The sequence below is a fragment of the Aureobasidium subglaciale genome (genome assembly GCF_000721755.1).
Source record: "Aureobasidium subglaciale EXF-2481 unplaced genomic scaffold scaffold_39, whole genome shotgun sequence".
Classification (NCBI taxonomy): Eukaryota; Fungi; Ascomycota; class Dothideomycetes; order Dothideales; family Saccotheciaceae; genus Aureobasidium; species Aureobasidium subglaciale.
Window position 1 is genome coordinate 132,944 of NW_013566956.1, and position 20,736 is coordinate 153,679.

The 20,736-nt window shown below is 50.6% G+C and overlaps 9 protein-coding genes across 9 annotated transcripts; 6 read left to right on the forward strand and 3 right to left on the reverse strand.

The window, feature by feature from the left end:
• Window positions 1-945: 945 nt before the first annotated feature.
• Window positions 946-3,932, reverse strand: AUEXF2481DRAFT_71042 (uncharacterized protein; the record flags this gene model as incomplete). Its single annotated transcript, XM_013483646.1, has 6 exons — window positions 946-2,029; window positions 2,088-2,295; window positions 2,352-2,403; window positions 2,458-3,652; window positions 3,706-3,760; window positions 3,812-3,932. The coding sequence occupies 6 exons, from the start codon at window positions 3,930-3,932 to the stop codon at window positions 946-948; spliced, it is 2,715 nt and encodes a 904-aa protein (XP_013339100.1).
• A 558-nt stretch (window positions 3,933-4,490) lies between these two features.
• AUEXF2481DRAFT_44955 (uncharacterized protein) lies at window positions 4,491-5,843 on the forward strand. Its single transcript, XM_013483638.1, has one exon. The coding sequence runs from the start codon at window positions 4,647-4,649 to the stop codon at window positions 5,820-5,822; it is 1,176 nt and encodes a 391-aa protein (XP_013339092.1). The 5' UTR covers window positions 4,491-4,646; the 3' UTR covers window positions 5,823-5,843.
• Window positions 5,844-5,886: 43 nt separating this feature from the next.
• On the forward strand, window positions 5,887-7,073 carry AUEXF2481DRAFT_537109 (uncharacterized protein). Its single transcript, XM_013483672.1, has one exon. The coding sequence runs from the start codon at window positions 6,035-6,037 to the stop codon at window positions 7,031-7,033; it is 999 nt and encodes a 332-aa protein (XP_013339126.1). The 5' UTR covers window positions 5,887-6,034; the 3' UTR covers window positions 7,034-7,073.
• Window positions 7,074-7,906: 833 nt separating this feature from the next.
• Window positions 7,907-9,540, forward strand: AUEXF2481DRAFT_83848 (uncharacterized protein; the record flags this gene model as incomplete). Its single annotated transcript, XM_013483662.1, has 4 exons — window positions 7,907-8,320; window positions 8,373-8,884; window positions 8,933-9,144; window positions 9,206-9,540. The coding sequence occupies 4 exons, from the start codon at window positions 7,907-7,909 to the stop codon at window positions 9,538-9,540; spliced, it is 1,473 nt and encodes a 490-aa protein (XP_013339116.1).
• A 547-nt stretch (window positions 9,541-10,087) lies between these two features.
• On the forward strand, window positions 10,088-11,441 carry AUEXF2481DRAFT_71078 (uncharacterized protein; the record flags this gene model as incomplete). Its single annotated transcript, XM_013483650.1, has 3 exons — window positions 10,088-10,571; window positions 10,632-10,995; window positions 11,054-11,441. 3 exons carry the CDS (start codon window positions 10,088-10,090, stop codon window positions 11,439-11,441), a joined length of 1,236 nt encoding a protein of 411 aa, XP_013339104.1.
• A 391-nt stretch (window positions 11,442-11,832) lies between these two features.
• AUEXF2481DRAFT_71077 (uncharacterized protein) lies at window positions 11,833-12,867 on the reverse strand (the record flags this gene model as incomplete). Its single annotated transcript, XM_013483649.1, has 3 exons — window positions 11,833-11,898; window positions 11,954-12,625; window positions 12,679-12,867. The coding sequence occupies 3 exons, from the start codon at window positions 12,865-12,867 to the stop codon at window positions 11,833-11,835; spliced, it is 927 nt and encodes a 308-aa protein (XP_013339103.1).
• A 360-nt stretch (window positions 12,868-13,227) lies between these two features.
• Window positions 13,228-15,117, forward strand: AUEXF2481DRAFT_9320 (uncharacterized protein; the record flags this gene model as incomplete). Its single annotated transcript, XM_013483614.1, has 3 exons — window positions 13,228-13,421; window positions 13,471-14,973; window positions 15,030-15,117. The coding sequence occupies 3 exons, from the start codon at window positions 13,228-13,230 to the stop codon at window positions 15,115-15,117; spliced, it is 1,785 nt and encodes a 594-aa protein (XP_013339068.1).
• A 717-nt stretch (window positions 15,118-15,834) lies between these two features.
• AUEXF2481DRAFT_9321 (uncharacterized protein) lies at window positions 15,835-17,749 on the forward strand (the record flags this gene model as incomplete). Its single annotated transcript, XM_013483615.1, has 5 exons — window positions 15,835-15,992; window positions 16,046-16,513; window positions 16,577-17,322; window positions 17,373-17,477; window positions 17,535-17,749. The coding sequence occupies 5 exons, from the start codon at window positions 15,835-15,837 to the stop codon at window positions 17,747-17,749; spliced, it is 1,692 nt and encodes a 563-aa protein (XP_013339069.1).
• Window positions 17,750-18,313: 564 nt separating this feature from the next.
• On the reverse strand, window positions 18,314-19,849 carry AUEXF2481DRAFT_71033 (glycoside hydrolase family 5 protein; the record flags this gene model as incomplete). Its single annotated transcript, XM_013483644.1, has 2 exons — window positions 18,314-18,556; window positions 18,608-19,849. 2 exons carry the CDS (start codon window positions 19,847-19,849, stop codon window positions 18,314-18,316), a joined length of 1,485 nt encoding a protein of 494 aa, XP_013339098.1.
• Between the last annotated feature and the right edge of the window lie 887 nt (window positions 19,850-20,736).

Below are 20,736 nucleotides of genomic sequence, written 5' to 3' on the forward strand. Positions count from 1 at the left end.
TTGTCTGAGTCTTCGTTGCTCTTTCCGCTCGACTTTCTGCTATAAAGAGCGATCTAGTTCTTCATGTCCAGTCTGAGGATTTGATGTCGATATCCGGATCGTCTGGCCTGGCCAGTCCCTGATCAGTGTAGCCAGTCTTGTAGTGCCAATCCGGACTTTCGTTGACCTTTTCAGTCAGCCAGCTTGGCTTCTCATCGTGTTCATGGATGCCGTCGAGTGGTCTTTCGGGGTCTTCGCAGCGGGCCATGGGACTGCAGCCATAAAACCCGAGTATCGCATCCTCCACAAAGGCGCGTGAGAGGACCTCTGCTGTGACTGACTGCACCATGATGGTGACTGATTGCGATTCGTCGTCTGCCTTGAGAAGGGCTTGGAACCACCTGCCACTCAGAGGGAGAGACTTGTCGGCAGACTTGTTGATATTTGCAGTATATCAATAGTGGTTGTAGTCTGGTAGAGTATATTGCAGTGTGAGCTGGTCGTTGTAGGAAGCTTGTGATTGCCCGACTCTACGCCCGGATTTTTGGAAGTTGCGCAAGAAAGCGCGAACTCTTCTTGTAAAAGTTTGAGCAAGCACGATGATCTTAGTAACATGAGTCTCATCAAGAAACGCCTTTCGAGGCAGGTTACTATGGCACGAAGATGGCTACACGAGTAGCTGATTTTTTTTATTTCTGCCTGCTTTGTTCAAATCAGACTTCTGTGTCTTTGACATACGCAAAAGTAATGATTGGGCAAGCCTGAAAATCAAAAATGGTTCGCCGATCCAGTTCACGATGATGCGCCCGTAGAGTGAGCTCCTTGCGAAGAAACTCGAATGTCGTGACATGCAGTGGAGAACAATGGAAGTCGTATGCCAAACTCCAACCACTTGACGTCGGAAAATGAATAGATCAGGAGCTGCTGCCCTGGCATTGATTTAAAGCATGCCAACTCTTGCATTTTTCAACCCAGACCTATCGCTCTGGCAGATCTAGCAAGCTCGTTCATCAGTCTTGCAAAGCGCTCAGTGAGCGGTGGGGATATCCTGCAATCTCCCGCCACCTGCTCCGTCAGGATCTGGGCCGTCATCTGCATGATTTTGCTCGCCTTGCGCAACGGTACTTTCTGGGATATAAAAGAGTCATCGTGACTTGCGTCCGGAGAGCTCGAGTGGTTGAGTAGACATGGTTCGCCTTCTCCGAGGTTGATGAAGCGTCGAACCATAGTATCTTGTTCTCCGTCTAGACATACGGCGGCCTTGGTTTGGGAATCAGTATCTGAAACCGCGTCCCGCTTTTGACGTATGCTGCTTATTATTCCGTAGGCCCAGAAAACTAGACTGGCGTGGTAAACAACTACCACACGCCACTCTCGTATCGGTCGTGTTGAGGTTGCTTGTGCCGCTCGGATGAGTTGGCCTGCGTGCCAAACAGCTCGTCTTGCTGATTTCGACTGAGTCCATTCCTCTAGCATGGGGTATACTCGCTGCGCAGCTGCTACGCCGTCTTTACCAGCGAAGGCCTGTAGTGATTGTATGGATGCATGTAGTGTCATGTTCAAGAACTCTTGAATCATAATCGCATCTCCAGTGACGTCGCTTGGTTTCATTGTCGATGCTAGCTCGACTTCCAGTCTGAGTTTGTTCAGAATCTTTGCCAGTCCTTCCCCGCGTGAGGGGAGCGAGGAGGATGATTCGTCGTGTTCGGGACTCGAGATTTGTAACAGATCTTCCACCTCGCGATGACCCCAGATCAGCCTCCACAAACCGTGCAGCAAGACATCGTTGCGCCATGCTGTATCACAGTCTACTGGGATACTGCTTTCACTAATCAACGCACGCATGTCCTCGGCGAGTGATACTCTCGAGCGGGGCGTTTTGTGTTGACAATGCTCGAGGTAAAGGGCTTTCCATTCTAATGCATTGGTAGCTGACCAAAGCTCAGCCTTATCAGGATATGGCAATGTCATTTCTGTGAATGACATTGTGGGACTGGTCATCCGTGTCAAAGACACTCGAGCGTCGAACAAGAATGTGCGATAGCAAAGCCTAAAATCATCCGTCAGCTTTCAGCTTTGTGTGCGAGTGATCGGAATCCTGGAGATACCGTTTCCTCGACTCTTGTTGTATCCAAGCAGTCCACTTTTGATGTAATTGCATGCCTTCCTCAGAAGCTTGAAGTTCGATGACCGGGTACAGATCTTCCCGCAGCCATCCAGCTCGTCGTACGATTGTAATGCTTGGACCCATGGTGGATTCTGCTATCTCCATCATGCATCTATTGCCACTCCACATCGCCAGATTGAGTGTAAGCACTGCAGAAAGTCAGCGGTCAAGTGTCTGCAGGTCGGACGAAGATGCAAGGACTAACGCAGCGACTGCAAGAGCTGCAGATCTCGTGACAGACTATTGTCGCTATACCACTTTGATCGTCGTTGTCAGCTCCAACTCGTATCAGAAGTATACCTCGGACTCACATTATCAATGACGGCCGTACGAACAATATCTATCATTGCATAGCCAAGCCTTGTTATCACTTCAACAGGCGTAGAACATGCTCCGTGCGCCAGGATGGCAGCCAAAAGCTCAGGGCGTATCGTAGTTAGATCAAAACTAGGAATGTGAATCCACGGCTCATGACTGGAAATTTGACAACGAAGGAAGCGATGAACGAGACCGTTTAAAGCGCTAATTGATGGGAAGGTTGAAACCATTCTTGCTAGATGTTGTTTGGAGCAATAAGTCAACAAGAGTCCCATGACTCGTTCACGATCTGTCGGTCGCATTTGCTTTGCCAAGAAGTCGTCGTCTGGTTGGAGAATGCTTTCCTGACGGGCCCAATCGTGTGGCAGTGAGAGGCCGCCATGGTCTGCAGATCGATGATCTTGAGAACTAGGAGACCAATTCCATCCGGACTCCTCAAAAGCATTTGCAGCTGCGTGAAAAGCCTTTTGCTCAAGTGTGTTTATGTCTTTACTGCCGTTCCGGGAACCTGTGTGCGTTGTGGATGTATTCATAATCATCGGCGCTACAGAACCTTGAACATCAGCGTTGCTCTGGAAGCTCATGTTCGCATCAAGGTAGTCGTCCCAAAAGCCAACGCTAAAGTCATCCGCAGACATAAGCGGTGGGTACATGTTGTTATAGGAACCGTTATCAAGCAAGCATTTCAGAAAGTCTGCGTACGTCTCGCTTGACTCTGCAACGTTCAGATCGAAGTTTGGTGTGGCCGGCACTGCGAAGCTACAAGACATAGTGCTATGACTGTCTAGGGAGGGTGTGAGTACGACAGAGTCCGCTGCGGTATGGGATGAAGTGACAAGTGACGGTAAACTTTCGGAGTGCAATGCAGGCTGTGTTTCAATGTCCACGGATGCCAGATCGAGTTCTCCCGGAGTCGACAAATCCGAAGTTTGCGGTGGGACGTTTTGTATCGCTATACCAGCTGTATCGAGGTTTGGAGTATGTGTCGGCTCTTCCGGACAGTCAACCTCACAGGTGATGTTCTTGTTCACACAGCGATGACAAGGCTTACTATCGGTACATCTTATTTTGGAAGCAGCACATGCTTTACATGCTTGACCGACTCGATAAGTCACTCCAAGATGAGATTTGGAGGTCCTAGAATTGCCGTAAGGAGCCTGTCGACAAGCATGGCGCTTTAAAAGATCCCTATTCGCCTCTTGAGTCAGCAAGACTCGCAACCGACCAGTCAGCGATCATACACTCGTGAAAACTTCTTGTCGCAAAACTCGCAACTATAAGGCTTTTCAAGCGTGTCTAATGTCGATGTCAGGATGACGCGATAGATTTGGATCTGGATCAACTCACGAGTACGCACATGCCGCGAGAGATGGTCTACTCGGGAGAATGCTCGTTGACAGATGGTGCATTGGAACAAGAGTGTGGTCGCTGGTATCATCTGAGCATCGGCAGTCTGAGGCAATACCATACTGGCGCCGTTGTTGACGCAAGGCGAAGTGGGAGTTCTAATACGCACCACTACACAGTCAGAAGAGAAAGACGATGTGAAGTGACCAAAGGTCAGTGGGGAAGAATTATGCGGAGTATGCTTGCGGGGTTGAGGTTCGATCTAACCGACTTTGGTAGAATGCGTATTCTCGGATCAAGGAAGCTCGACATCCGGTGGAAGGAACGGTGGGAAGATGCTCATCACTGTCCGGAGAGTTTGGCGGAGATCCTGGACCTCGTTCGTTGTAAATGTATAATAAGATACTGCACCTGCATTGACTAAGGCCGACATCATCATTTCTGATATCGATTGAGTGAATCCTACTATCAGCAAGCAAGGTATGATATTATAGGAGATGGTCGCTGTCTCGAAGCCATCTTGATCACACGAATGGATGTGCGAAAGACAATTTGATGAGGCAGTCGCGACGCTAGACGAACCAGCTCGCTAGGGAGCGCCGCCGGCCAAGATGCTGCATAAATGAGGGGCCGAGCCAGCCGAGCGGCTGCCACCATCAACATCCTCCTCCAACAGTCCCGAGAGTCGTTCAATGATGGGCACTCACATGTCTGAAAGAGTCTGCGAGGTCGGCTCGCCGACTATAATAAAATAGTAAAAAGATGGCCTTGATGCCCTGCCCCAAGTCATCAACAAAGTCATCATCATACATCACGATTCACGTCATCATTAATCATGGTTTATGGACCAAACATCAAGTCCGTAGAGCCGTTACATGTCGGACAGTTCCTGTTCGTCCGTATTGAGACCGACAACAATATCGTTGGATGGGGAGAGGGAGGAGTCTGGGGCCATATTGAGGCCGCAGCAACAGCCGTCACACGTTTCGCAGAATACCTGGTCGGCAAGCCTGCATTCGCTATTGAGCATCACTGGAATGTGATGCACCGATTCAGCTATTTCCAGGGCTTAGCCATCAACGCCGCCATCTCCGGTATCGATATTGCCCTCTGGGACATCAAGGGCAAGGCACTAGGTGTGCCAATCTATGAATTGCTAGGCGGCGCCTGTCGCAACAAAGCTCGCGTTTATGGTCACATCTACGAAAAGACCATCGAGGGCGTGTTGGAGGAATGTAAGCGGAAGATGGACATGGGATACACTGCCTTTGGCCATATCAACCCTTTCCTGGATGAGGGCAACGACCAGGTCTACTTCAAGACTCACGTCAAGAAAATGCAAGACGCAGCCGAGAATGTTCACAAGATGCGTGCTGTTGTCGGGGATAAGGTCGATCTGCTCATCGAGCTGCACCGCCGCTTGACACCCGCAGAGGCCGTTACGTTCACCAACCTCATCAAGGATGACAACCCGATGTTCGTTGAGGATCCTATTCGTCCCGAGAACGCTGATGCCATGGCTCGTGTGGCCGATCGCATTGCAGTACCCATAGCCACTGGAGAGCGCTTCTTCACCATCTACGAGTTTCAAGCTTTGCTTAGCCGAAACGCTCTGGAATATGTGCGTGTGGATGTAGCAGTTTGTGGAGGAATCACCGGAGCGAAGAAAGTCGCCGCTATGGCAGAGGCTCACAACTGCCAAGTTGTCCCCCATAATCCGCTCTCACCTGTTGGGTTGGCAGCTTGCCTTCAGATCGCTGCGGCCATCCCTAATTTCGCCATTCAAGAGTATGCTACTGGATTTGAAGCAGGTGTTTTCACTTCGACCATCGAACATCTTGGTGCGAACATTGTTGATCATGTCCCGGAGGTCAAAGATGGCTTCGTAGATATTCCTACAGGACCAGGACTTGGCGTCAATGTGCTTGATGATGCTCAGTCGATTCGCCCTCCATTTGTCCAGCCAATCAGCATGAGGCTGCACAAGGATGGCTTTGTCGTAGATCAGTAGTCTAATTAAGATACCGTAGACAAGTCTTACTTCACTACGTTCAGTTTCCTTGCGCAGGGTTCGGGTGAAATATTCCGTCGTGTTAGAACCAGACAGACGGGTTTCCCGCGGTGGTTCGGGTCCGCCATGTCCTCTCGGGACCTCATATTCGGAACAAAACCCATATACTCTCGTTCTCGCACCAAATTTCCTACTTGCAATTTCATCTCATCATGTCTCGCATACTCGTGTTTGGATCCGGCAGTGTCGGGGTACTCTACAGCTTTTTTCTGCATGAGGCCGGGGCAGAAGTCACCTGTGTTTGCAGATCTAATTACAACGTCGCACGACTCCATGGCTTCACCATCAAATCGACCATTTTCGGAGAACACACTTTCAAGCCTGCGATTGTAAGCTCCGTGGAGGAGGCTCTGTCTCTATACGATCAACCATTCGACTTTGTTCTTGTGTGCACGAAAGCAACATCCACGACCCAATCTTCCGTAGCCGCAGCTTTACTTCCTGCTTTGGCGTCTCATAAGACCTCTTTGGTGATCATTCAAAACGGTCTGGGCGTGGAAAAAGAATTCGCAAAGCTCTCCGTTCCTGGTGCCATCATCTCTGCAGTCACCTATTCTCCAACATCGCAGATCGCGACTGGCGTTTTCTCGCACACTGAAACGCAAAAACTTCACATCGGATGCTATCCCGCAGTCGATCACCTGAAAGACCAAGACAAACTCGACTCTCTGGCCAACTTGCTCAAGACTGGAGGGTCGAATGTGACAATCTGCGAGGACATCCAGGTTGAGAGATGGAAAAAGCTTATCGGAAATACAACTTGGAATCCTATTTGTGCTCTCTCGAGGTGTCGGGACTTGGAGTTCTTGAATTCTTCGTCGCTCGCCACCGAATTCGTGCGCTGTGCAATGGAAGAGGTAGCGGCTGTGGCTGCAGCATCTGGTTACACAGCTGTGATCACTAAGGATGCAATCGACGCGCAGCTATTGAGAAGTGCGGGAAGAGAATGGCCGGGTGTGGAGCCAAGCATGATGGCTGACATGCATGCGAGTAACAAGCTAGAAGTGAAAGCGATCATTGGGGAAGTCGTCTCTACTGCTCGAGCTCTGGACGTAGATACCCCTCGGCTGGAAACGATGTACGTTCTGCTATCAGGGCTTGACTGGTCGTTGCAAGCGCAGAAGAAGATGAATGATAAATATAGTGTGTAGTAATCATTCAGTACTTCCAGTAGAGCTAAGCTATCGATCGATCAAATGACAACGGCGTCTCTTGTGAAATTTCTCGAGATTCACCACTCGTTGGCAACCTTGTACTGCATCTTGCGGTATTTGTGGAATCCCAAAAACCTCGGGATAGAATACGCATGCTATAACAATATCAGCCATATCACATGCATTTGGACATCGTGCTCGGCTTACTTGGATGATTTGGCATCCACTGAACATGGTCCACATGAACCATCGGATGGCGGGGGTATCTCCTCCAATTGCATACCAATGCGGATGGGCAACAGCCTGTTGATATAATGGAACGCGACGATGTTCATGCTCAGGCCACCATTGTGGGTTGATATTGGGCTCTTGTCCGGTTGGCTGGCCGTTGGAAGTGAGAAAGTCGCCGGCGGCTTCAGCTGCAAGTGCAGCCTCCCTGAGTGACCCTACTCTGCTCTCATTCTCGTAATCATCTTCTACTGCTTGTAGGTGGAGGGACGTGGTCAGAACCGAAGTCTGCGACATAGTAGACATCTCGATGTGGTGTTTGAGGATAGTGATCGATACAACCGGTGTATGCGGACGAAAGAGAGAGAGCGGTAAAGGTGACAGCGCTCGAAGGAGGGCAGGTCAACCTTCAATTCAAACATCAAGCGGCTGTTAGAGTGACCGTTGGATCAAGTCGCGGAGACTAGTCCGGGGACGCCCCAGTGTGGAGAGTGGGGGAGCTGTAGGAATTGAGGAGGAGCCGAGCCGGAGTTTCGACGAACACAAGAACCACAGCACAAAGATCGAGAAATAACTGTAGCACCCCTATGTGGTAGATGACCGAAGTCAAAGATCAGCAGAACGAAGTGATTCAACTACAACATGGCGCAGAACGAACACATCACCACAACTCTTGCTAGCGTACAAAATGCTGCAATAGATGGACGTATGGGAAGCATTCGCACTCGACAGAAGCAGCTTTCATCCTTATTCAAGTCGCTGACTGATCACAAGAGCTCCCTTGTATATGCCATGCAGAAGGACTACGGCCTAACCATCGAAGAAGCAAATATTGTTGTCTCGGCCATGCTGCTCGAAGTTCGCCAGCATTACGATAACATCAACTTCGATAAAGAGCTTGCCCAAGAGTACAACATCAGATGGGGTAAGAGTTGGGAAGACAGACGAGTCACTGTCGGCCTTGCGTACATGATCGTTGGAGACTTCACCAAAGCGTTCAATGTTTTCAGCGCGGTCTCTGCTGCGATAGAATCTGGAACCTGCTGCGTTGTCGAGGTACGAAACACGATAACTCTCATGACTAGCGGCGAATTGACCGAGAGCGTAGCTACCCAATCTCCCGGATCAATCGACCACCATCATTCGTCAGATAATGGAGGCCGCACTTGATAAGGAAGCTTATGTGACGATCCCGAAGAGAGCTCCAGAATCTTTTTTGGAAAAGTGTTTGGTCATCGATCAGACGGCCGAGCCTTTGAGCTCAAGATACGACAGAACAATAAGCTCAAAGTCTTCAGGCAGGGCGATAGCAGTCGTGGACCGTACGACAAAAGTGGACCTTGCAGCCAAAGAGGTGTTCGCTTCCAGAATGCAATACTCTGGCCAGAGTCACTATGCGGTAGACCAGGTCTTCGTGAACGAATTCGTGGCCGACGAGTTCCTTGTTGCTCTGCAGAAGCAAATGTCCATGCATGCAGAAGCCCTCGACCAGACTGTAAACAGCACAAACACTCGCAAGCATGATCGAGAGAACAAGCCAACGCAACTAGAGCTCCTCGCGGATTATGACGAGATAGTCTGCAGTCAAGGTAACGCCAGAGTGGTCTTGATCAAATCGAGGTGAGTGGCTCCTCAAGTCAGGTCCGGTCCGGTCTAATCCAAACACAGATCTAGCCAGTTGTTGCATGACAAGATCAAACGCCCCCTTCTCGTGGTCCACAAAATTACTAGTCTCGACGATGTGATCGACTTGGTCCTTTCACAAGATGCGACGATGAATGCGCTATTCACGTTTGCTGACGGCCCTGAAGCGAAATATTTGTCTCAATTCATACCGAGCGCTGTGACATTCGTCAATCACATCCCCGCCGAGTTGCTTAGTAAGTCCTAGGCAAAGCGTAGACATTTTAGCCAATGACCTGGTCGCTAATGATACCTTAGTTGGTCCAGCTGGTCCTGTAGGATATCCTGTGCGTCCTGAACTACGCTATATCAAAGGAATGTTTGAAAAGCCCAGTCCACAGATTGCGCCGGGTGTCAAAGTTCACGCGGCTTCCAATGTTTGGAAGTTGCGTAACACGCCACGCAGTGCGGCCATATTGGCACATGCGTCGGAGCCCTTGAAGCCCACAGGTCAGGCAGCTGCGGGTGCATGGGGATTCTTCGAAACTGGAGTTTTGCTGGGCGCTACAGTATACTTGCTTCCAGTCATACTGGGAACCATCGCTGGTGCTGCTTACACCACCATTTGGGCGTATAGGAGAGTCATTGGGTGACTCGATGAATTCAACGTTACGCCCTGCCGTGGGTTTTGTATGTAGCTTGTCTAGTCATGATCGTCGAGCAAACTTTTCTAAGTACAGTCAATTGTTGAAAGCACACTTTTTGCATACCACGTGCTCAGATGCTTGTTGCAAATACGTAACGTCCGGATCCCGAAAGTCGGGACGCCGTGGAGTCTCGACGGCCATGTGCCCTGACAATGTGACCAATCAGACAGGATACACACGTATTCCAGAGATTGAAGGAGCCGGGAGCCTCTTGAGATCCTGTCCCCGGACGGCAGAGCGTATCTGGGGGGCGCAGTGGAACCAACCCCGTAAACTGGCTGCGGTCCCGCATTTCCCCATGATCTTGCTCCCCCACGAGCCGAATGATCGCCCGGGTCTGGATGCGGGATTGAGCAATACAATCGCTGCTCTCAACAACAGAAGTAGCTACGAGCAATCCTCTGTCAAGTCTCCTTCTTGCTTGATATACCCCATCCTTTCACTCAAACTTGAGACAAATTACAGCCGGGTTTCTGCTTATATATTTTCCAACATGACCAAACCACTGAACGTAACTATCATTGGCGCCGGCCTTGCCGGATTACTCGCAGCTCGAGTCTTGCGCGAAGATCACAACGTCACAGTGCTGGAAAAGTGGTCCGGTGGTGCTGAGCTTGGAGCCGCCATCAACATGGGTCCTAATGGCACGAAAATAGCAAAGGCTCTAGGCTTTATAGCAGAGAACGCTGGATCTTTATCGGCGTCTATGGGCATCCATTACAACGAGAAGGGAGATGTGACCTTCACTAACCAATTCGGCGATCTCAAGGCGACCTTTGGAGGGGAGTGGTATTTCCAGCACAGAGCAGATCTGTGGGACGAATTCCATCGCTTAGCCACTGCATCGTCAGCAAATCTCGGGATAAGCGGGCAACCTGCCTCGATACTTTGGGGATGCGAGGTCATCGATCTGAATGTCGAGAGCGGGCTCGTGAAGCTCGCAGATGGACGTGAATTTGAGTCTGATCTCGTTGTCGGTAAGATAACTTGAAGCCCGGAACAGCCAAAGACAAGATCACTGACGGCACATCTTGCAGGGGCGGACGGGATCAAATCGCTTGTGCGCCTCAAAGTCGTAGGCGACGAGGCTTTCCGCACCGCGAGACCATCTGGATCCTCAGCTTTCAGATTCACATTGCCGCGCGATGTCGTCGCTAGCATTGACCCAGACTTTAGAGCGATTGATGCTACGAAACCAGCCAGTCTGCAGATATACGAAGGAGTAGGAAGACAGGTCGTCGTCTACCCATGCCGCAACTTTGATCTAGTCAACGTGGGTTGCATTGCCTCAGACAAGCTCATCGGTCACGAGACTACTGAGTCTTGGTCCGCCACTGGATCAAAGGAGGATTTGCTGAGAGTGTATGATGGTTTCGATCCAAAGCTGTTAAGCTTCTTCAAGTAAGTGTCTCAGCTTCAGAGTGCTTCGTCAACATATTGACATGTCGGTTCTTTGAAGGCAGGCAAAGGACATTCGCCTTTGGCAATTGCGCGATCAAGATCCTCTCCCAACCTATATCAAGGGCAGAACAGTAATCATAGGTGACGCCGCGCACGCCATGACGCCTCATCAAGGACAAGGTGGCAACCAGGCCATCGAGGATGCTGAGGGATTTTTCCTGTTCAAAGGACAGGATGTAGATCGTACGACAGTGCCGGACATCTTGAGGGACTTCGACAGAGTGCGCAGAGAGCGGGCCTCGACTATCCAGAACCACACGCGCGACCAGCACGGGCGCAAAGACCCTAGCAAGATGTGGAAGTACACCCAGTATAATTTCACCTATCCAGGTGTGAGAGAATGCGTGGCAAGGTTGAATGCAGGGAAAGAGATGATCGATGTTTGATAAGAATAGCTAGCGATATTGTGTAATGCACACTTCATGGCCAGTGTGCTCGCGTCAGTATTCGCGGTCGTCTCGAGGGATGGCCAAATGTCGTGCACAGCCAAGTATTTTTGACATGCTGTATCATGGCGTCGCGATGTGACACGCCTTTCCTTGCGCCGCAGACACAACGCCAACATTCCACATTATAAAACCGACGGCGTCGCTGTTGTACTCAAGTCTTGCACATGTCTCGTCATGGTCCGGGAATCTCTCAAATTACGGAGACAATTTTCGCATATAGTTAGGGCCCAGTATTGATTGCTTGAATCAGATTACGCTGACCGCAGCCCGACGCGCCCAGAGTATTGACTGTTGACAAAATGCGATTCGCAAACTTTCCCGCGACTCTTCAGACCTTGATAGCTGAAGCCTCTTCCCAAGATCCGATGGAGAACTGAGACTCGCACTGGCTTCGCTGTTTATCATCCATTAGCTCGCAGTAGGGGAGGCTCCCACCAGGAATTACGTACCAGTTCCCAAACTTCGGCCCCTAGCACGCCTTTGGCACCTCTGTCCTCTACCTCTCCGATAGCGCCGGCCACAAAACATGCAGAGACATAGTGTTCATCTGTTCCATGAGCATCCCGAAAGTATGGATGCTTCATGAGTCTGCACAGACCTCTCTTCAACTCTGGGCCTCCTCCAGTCTTGCAAATGACATCTTGCAGCGCTTGACGAAATTCGAGATTAGTCGGATCAGGAGGGCTTTCCATGGCGAACACGTCCCTGTACTTAAGGGCGTAGTGCCATTCGGTACGATACAGATTGTGAGTGCCGCCTCCCGACCCAATGATTAAATAGCCCTCCTGTCGAAGAGATCGAATAGCAGTACCAACACGAGCATGGAACCAGGGATCCCAGTAAGAGTTCTGAGAGATGATGACTGTGGGTGGACACTTGTCTCCGAACATACCGACCAGGGCTATCTCCGAATCGATCATCCAATCGAACTGCTCATCACCTTCTGCCTCAAATCCTGCATCGTTCAGCAGGTTGATGACACGCTGGCCTGTCTTGATATCTGTGTTTGGCTTGAAATTCTTCCAGATGTCAGGATGGGCATTCGTGAGTGGCATCATTCCTGGCTCGGGTTTCATGGCGACTTTGATTTGGTTATCGCCGTTGACGTTCCAGTGTGCCGCCTGTTCGATGTAAGCCTGGTATGTCCGATCTTTTCGGAAACGGCGAAGAACACCATCATGATTACTCCCTTGCAGCCATGCGCAAGTGCTTCTTGACCAATCTTTCTCCAATAATCTCTCACACGAGAGTCATTCTGGAGAAGGAACGCTGTTCCGTGAGACAGAAAGTATACTGGCGCTGTATTGCGACAGTGGTCAGCCGGAAGGTTTGTTGTTTGATGGCACCTTAACTTACCAGTCATTGTTCACAGTTTCAATTTGGTATCTGAGAGAGGCTTGAATGGGGTCGTGCGCAGGCCAGAACATTACTTATCAGCACAGGTCACACAACTTAGGGCCATCGAGGGGTCGCTATCGCCTGGTTCGAATAGCTACCATACCGATGTCGCGCTGTCTGACGCCCGAGGAGTGCCGATATGCCCCAGCTTCCCGAATGCTCTCGGCTCCGCAATTGTCCCTCCGCAAATTCTCCAGACGCGCCGCGCCCCGCAAACTCGCCCCGAACAACCTGTCTCATATAGCAGACAGGTATACATCTGTTCGTCGCTCGTCCATGATTATAGCCCAATGATTCCTACTCAATTGTATTCTAATCATATATCATGCCAAACCAGATTCGCGACATTGCCTCTATCGATAAGGAGACCTATCCTTACATCTTCGAGCAGAATGTCACCGTCAAGCTGCGCAGTAACACCGGACTTGTGCGTTTGAATGTTTATCGTCCCAAAGGTGCTGAGAAGGTTCCCGTCATCATAACATACGGGCCATACGGAAAAGACACACCCTACGAAGAGTAAGTACTTCCGGTTATCGTGACCTACACAAGACTCTGACCTAAGAAGATTCCTCGCGCATTCGTTCCACGACGTCAACCCGAAGCACAAGACCATTCCAGAGCATTCGGCATTCGAGACACCAGACCCGAAATTTTGGACCGACGAAGGCTATGCGGTCGTTCGCGCAGATGAAGTCGGTATTGGTCAATCACCAGGTGTGGCCGACACTATGTCAAAGTCCACTACCGATGCTTTCTTCGAAGTGATCGAGTGGGCCGCAGATCAGCCATGGTCCAACGGCAAGGTTGGTCTTCTGGGTATCAGTTACTTCGCTGGCAGCCAGTGGCGTGTTGCAGCCCGACGCCCTCGCGGTCTTGCTTGTATCATCCCCTATGAAGGCATGGCAGATTATTATCGCGATCGTTGCCGTCATGGTGGCATCTTGACTGCACCTTTCCTCGGGTTCTGGTTCAACAGACAAGTAAAGTCGAACCAGTACGGACTTCCCAACCGGTCCAAGAACCAACGTGGCCCAGACACCATCGAAGGTGATCTGTCTGAAGAAGAGCTCGCGAACAACGTTCGTGATCAGTTGCTCGACAACTCGAAGAGTTTCTTCCGCGATGAGGAATACTATGCCTCCCGCGACTACAACCTGGAAGACATTGAGGTTCCTTTGCTTTCGGTCGGAAATCTCGGTAACATTGTCGTTCATCTTCGCGGAAACATCGAAGCGTTTGTGCAAGCAGGCTCGCAGTACAAGTTTCTCCGTCTCGGCTCTGGTAGACACGATCTGCCCTTCTACAACGACGCCGACGTTGAGCTCCAAAAGAGTTTCCTCAGCGCGTTCTGCAAAGACGATGACTACGCAGGCTGGACCCAAGGTAAGAAGCCGGCGGTTGAGCTTGCCATACGCAAAACACCTTTCAAGCATGACACCATCGAAGCGGCATCCGGTCGTGCTTTCCAATTCCGTCATGAAAACGAATGGCCTTTGGCGAGGACTGCCTACACCAAATACTACCTGACACCGGATCTTGCTTTTACACCAGACCAGCCAAGCTGCTCGTTCCATAAGCGCCTATCCTATCCAGCTCTGACCGTCCCTGATGACAACTCGTATGTTCGTTTCATGACCAACGCTTATGAGCAAGATATCGAAATCACTGGTCATATTGTTGCACACGTCAATGTGTCTGTAACGCCCGAGCTGACCGGAGGAACGCCTAAGGACATTGACATCTTTGTCACCATCCGCCACTGGGCAGCAGATGGATCTGAGGTCTTCTACACAGGCTCGATCGGCGACCCTGTGCCTGTGAGTAAAGGCTGGCAACGCGTGAGTCTGCGTAAGGTCAACACAGAGCACCCGAACCATCGAGAGTACAGGCCTTGGCGCGACTACTTCTCCACGGACGTGCAACCTGTGATTCCAGGCGAGATTTACGGCCTAGACGTCGAGGTCTGGCCTACCCAAATCGTCTTACAGAAGGGCGAAAGGCTGTCTTTCGAGATCAGTGGCGGAGACACGCAGGGCGTTGGAATCTTCAGCCACGAATCGTCCGAGAGGTAAGCACACACTGAGCCCAAGAAATTCAAAGTCTCTCTGACTAACACTTATTCAGATCACCGGAGCGCTTCGGGGGCATCAACCATCTTCACTTCGGCCCCAAGTACAGCAACTACGTCGTGCTCCCAATAATTCCAGCGTAGGTGTTTGTATAATCTGCGCATTCGGTGGTAGGAGCACGTCGTCAGCATAGACTGGTCTCGTCAGGGCATACTTAATTTGTCTTCACATTGATTGACGAAGCCCTGCAGGGTATTTGCGATAGACAAATCTGTATCAAGTTGTATCAAGTTGTATCTCCACCGAACCGATGATCAAGACAAATTTGTAGCCATGTCCTGTTCATGAGCAACTATTTTTCCGCGGCCGCAAGATGTTGTCGAAGCTCCACATTAGAGTCCAACAATGCATCTAGGGTTAGAGAAGTACCAGGATACACGGACCACCTTTGCATTGTACCTCATCCCGTGGGAATGGAACCATGATTGTTCGACTGGATGCGGTCCAGTACCTCCGACCGACAACGGTGTCAAGAATGGCCAATCGGGAGTCGTACATGTGTGTTGATTCAGTACTGGCAAATCTTCTGGGTGCTGTTAACAGGTCGGCATGTGTGGAGGAAAGTATACGCTCGACTGACCAGGCGATTACCTTTAGACTTAGCTGAATCCCACTGGTAGTACGATCCGGGGCCCCAGGTCTCCACAACCCCGTGAATTTGTGCGGAGGGCCGTTACCGCCATAGCACTCATGCTCCTCTCCCTGGCAAGTTTGCCTATATGAACAGACCCGGTACAATTTCTGCACTTTCACTCTTGCCAGTGTACCAGGACCACAAACATCCCGCAACTGCTGCAGATATGTCTACTCGAGATCTCGATATTGAGATTGCTCAGATAAGGGAGTCGAATATGGGCCGGGTGCGTACCCTCGGTTCAGTCCGCCTCACAAAGGAAGGAACAAACGAGCGTATTCTCTACCCAACGCCGTCCAACGATCCTAATGATCCCTTGAATTGGTAAGTGGCTTCCATTATCATTACAATGCTCTGCCACTAACTCATCATCCGAGGTCGCAAACATATAAGATATACCTGATGTGTTTAACAAGCTCAGCACTGATCTTGTCGAACTTTGTCGCCGCTGGGCCCTCAATCGCTCTCGTCGAACTCACCATTGATATTTTCCATGCGTATCCCCCTTCACCTCTCATTCCTGCAACTCTTGCGCCGGCGTCGATTGCTAGATTCACGGATGGATTGACCAAAGCTGCGTATTTGTTCTCGGGTGCTGCACTGGTCCAGGGTATCTCTAACCTCCTCTGGGTCCCAGTGGCGCTGAAATATGGTAGGAGAAAGGTCTATGTATTCGCGTTCCTGCTGTTCGGAGCTACGACAATCTGGGCCGCAAGAGCAGAGCCGTTCGCCAATCTGCTGGCCGCGAGATTGGTGATGGGTTGGTTCGCAGGAACAGCAGAATGTGTGGCACCACTGACCGTCGCGGATTTGTTCTTCCTGCACGAAAGAGGCACTTATATGGCGTGAGTCTGACCGAGTCAAGAGAAGCTCCCATATCTCGGAGCAATGCTGACTGATTACAAAAGGATCTTCGCGGCCGCCCTGTCAGCTGGTGCTCCTCTGGGCAGTATAGTTGGCGGTTTCTTCACCCTGGGCACAGACTGGCGAGCGATGTACTATCTCAGCACAGGTCTCATTTTCCTGTTCACATTACTGGCATATCTCACAATGCCAGAGACTGCATACATCCGCACGCCAGAAGTTCACAAACTCGAGCCAGTATCTCGGATCAGCAAAGATTTCGACAAGTCACCCGCCGATTTGCAGGTTGAGAGACTCTCACCCGAACCCATCGCTGAAGCAAGTGGTAGACCAGGGAAAAAGACCTTCCGAGAGAACCTAGCATTTGTCACGCCTGCTCAGACCAAGGAGTCATTCTTGAAAATCTTCATCCGACCCATCTTGTTACTCGTACTCCCACCTGTAATCTGGTCCACGGTCATCATTGGTCTCGTTGTAGGCATCGTGGTCGTCCTGTCTGTATCTTTGGCCAACGACTTCCACACAATCTATCAATTCGAAACCTGGCAAGCTGGACTCTGCTGGATATCCGTGATTATCGGTTCAGCCATCGGTATGCCTGTCTGTGGTATACTCACAGATACGACTGCGGACTTCTTCACTGCTCGTGCCGGTGGCATTAGAGAGCCTGAGCATCGACTCCCATTCTGTATTCTTCCTGCGTTGATGCTTACTGGAGGCTTACTCATATATGGATTCGGTCTAGAACACCATACTCATTGGATTGTACCTGTCGTGGGTCTTGCCATCAGTAAGTCGCTCCATTTGACTAGTCAAGGTAAATCTAACATCAATCTGCAGTCGCTGTGGGAATTGTTGGCGGTACCACAGGAGGCATGGCCTACATCGTTGATGCCTATCGTCCCATTGCAGGAGAATGTGTCGTCTCAATCATGGCCTTCAAGTGTACGTATCTGAAATTTTCCACAGACACGAGCATTGGATATCCCTGACATGTTGCAGCGGCGTTTGCGTTTCTCATCGCATTCTACACCAACTCATGGCTTGCGAAAGATGGACCGGCAGTAGTATTTGGCACCTTGGCAGGTATTGTGTTTGGTTGGTTCACTCTCGCTCTACCCCTCTACATCTGGGGCAAACGGCTGCGACAGAGAAGTCTGGAATGGAGGTTCGTTCGGCATATTCAATGGGATCTGGATCGTGAGACTGGCGAGTGATGGTGCTAGAGATAGCCACGTCGAGTTTGAAAATCTCATCGTATGCTCCGACGCGCAGAAGCATATCAACTAGTGTGGCCGGTAACCACTAGAAGTCGACAGTGCGTATTGTCTTCACTACTCGAATGAATATCGTCGTCGTGATTATGATCATCGTGATAGCGATCGAACACAGACGGTAGCTGAGGCTTTTCGTAAGCTCTACTGATTCTCGGACACGTAAATTTCTTTATAAAAGTGACTCCCATGGAGCTGTGGAAAATGGACACATTTTATGGAAGCTCGAATCTTGATGACGCAGCGAGAGAGAATTCATGGAGGATCTCCGCATCTTATCAGATCCTGTCAGCAGAACCCTGACTGGCTACTCCTTTCCGACGACGACATCACTTTGTTATCTGTCATGATCGATAATTGTCAACGGAGTAGCGAACAGCTTCATATGTAAGATCTTTTGGATGGATATCGTGATAGTGAGAACTTGATGTGTATTTCTTGACTGCTTGGAATGTCGGCATTTTCGCAGCTGACCACACTAAGTCGCAGGTCTGTGAGTGCAGGCCATCATGTCGACAAGAATCCAGCGATATCCTGCTGTTGACGATGTACAATATTCATGGCCTCATCAGTATCATAGAGATCATACCAACCAGGCGCCTCATGCGGCGGGTCACCAGCCCAAACCTCTCCGAACGCATTCGCATGTTGAGTCTCGGGTCGATAAAGTCCTCCATATGCCCAGGGACAACTACCGATGTAGGTACCGTTGCCAGATTTGAAGTCGTCCATGACAGCGCCGATGATAGTCTGGGTCACTGTCAGTGATGATCTAAAAGCTACGAACAAGACGGGCCTTACCGTGAAATATGCATCCTTATTGCTGGTTCCTGCAGAGCTCAGATATGCGTACTCTTTGCCCTCATTCTCCCAGTTGTTTCTCGCCATGCCAAACTCTTCCAGGAAAACCGGTTTACCAATCTCCTTACTCCACTCACTGCTGTTTGCGACGAAAGCGGTAGCGAAACTCTTTGCAGCCTCAAGGTTCGTAGAAGAAGAGTTCAGCATATCGTAGACACCCCAGTTTTGTACCCAACAATGAGTAGTGCCGTAGTCGACGCTGCTGAAGTTGTGGACGGCCTGGTAGTACCATCTTCCCTGCTTGCCTTCGAAGCCAACGTTGACGAGCTGAGACGGAGCGAGAGACTTGATGAATGTGCTTGTGTTCTTGACCCAAGGTATGATTGCATCCTCAGGAGCAGCGGGAAGTTCAAGAGAGTAGGGGCCGAGAGACTCAGTGGGTACGACGGCAGGCTGAGGTTCATTGGCTAATTGCCATGTCATGACCGTAGCGTCCTCTTTGTACACACGTCCGTTGACAGTATTGACACGGTTGAGGATCTTCTCAATGTGAGCATGGTACCATTCCTGAGCCTTTGGGATTGTGTAAAAGCGATTGGCGTAAGCCGTAAAGTTGCCATAAGAGTCTGCGTCCACGCCTTCGACAGTATAGTTGCCCCAGCCAGTGCCAGGTTCCGAGCGTTGAGGCGCCGCAGTCAAGTTCCAAGAGGAAGGGTATGGGATCTGACTGTTGTTGGTGGCCCAGGAGACATACTGGCCAAACCCACCACTCCATTGCCATTCATTTGCAAGCGTCATGGTGGCTCTCATGCCACGCTTGCCCATCTCTGCCAAGCAGCGGTCCAAGCCGACAAAAACAGCTTCATTGTAGGCACCTGGAGCTTCCTGGAGAGCTGGATACATTCTGAAAGGCTGCCAGGTAGGAGCGCCCTCCGAAGATGCCATGATGCGAAGATGATTGACGCCATGAGCTGCCATTTGGTCCAGCTCGGTGATAAAGCGCGAGTAGTTGCCTCCAACATGACCTTCGGCAGCCAGGTTCATGCAAGACCAATAGTTTAGTCCAGTGAGATAGACAGTGCCCTGGCGGTCTTTGAGTTTGTAGCCGTCAACCGACACAAAGTCATCGGCAGCGATGCCCCGACCCAAGGTGGGAGGACTTGATCCATGAGGGATCGCTGAGACCAGTGGAGGGACAACTGCAGCGGCTGTCAAAGCCAGAGGCCAGGTCGGTAATAGCATATTTGCAATGGAGGTGATGCTGCTGGATAAAGAAATGCACAAACTCAAGACAGCAGCAGCTTCTTTATACTCTCTCAAGTTAGGGCTTTCTTGCAACATCGTGCGCGGCGGGCGATCTTCATGATGGCGTGAGGTTGCATTTCTACAGAAGCATGATTCTAAAGGCATGCGTCACGATAAAGTATAGCACATACGAGACGAACTCGAGCCGCTCTGCACACTTTGCTGTCGCGATGACGGCGGCTGCAGGTGATATATGCCGACCCCGCGTGCATAATCGGCGGATAAATGACCAAATGGGCGGAAGAATTGTGGGGAAGCCACATCTTTGCCGACTTGGTGACGGACAGCCATGCTCCGCTTACTTGTTCGGGTCACAGACGAAAGACTACAAGTTCGTCGCGATGAGCCTAAGATGACCATCGGAGAGCATGGATCTCAGCTTCAACACGATTACTGCGATCCGCGATGTTTGTTCACTGCAACAATGCATTCGTGATGATAGTGTATCTCAGGTTGATGCGACTTAGCGATGCGGTAATCTCATCTGCTACTTCTGCAGCAAAGACTTTCGCCTTTGTCTTTCTCGTTCCTCTCAATACCACCTTGTCCTGTTATAGCCGACCTTCTCTTGACGTTGACCAGTCGACTGACTCAGAATTGTCGTCCGCAGCAGCTTGAGGGTAGACGTAGACTAGGAGGTGGAACATGTTGGAAACTCCAGAAGTCGGTTGTCTGGTGTCCACCTCGTTCTGTCCAGCCCTTTGAGGCGGAGGCTAGCATCTCACCCAAGGGCTGATTCCATTTGTCTATGTACTATCAGCCTGTTGGCAGTACCGACAACGTGTAGTGGGCTCACATGGCAACTGATGCACAGCCTCTGACTG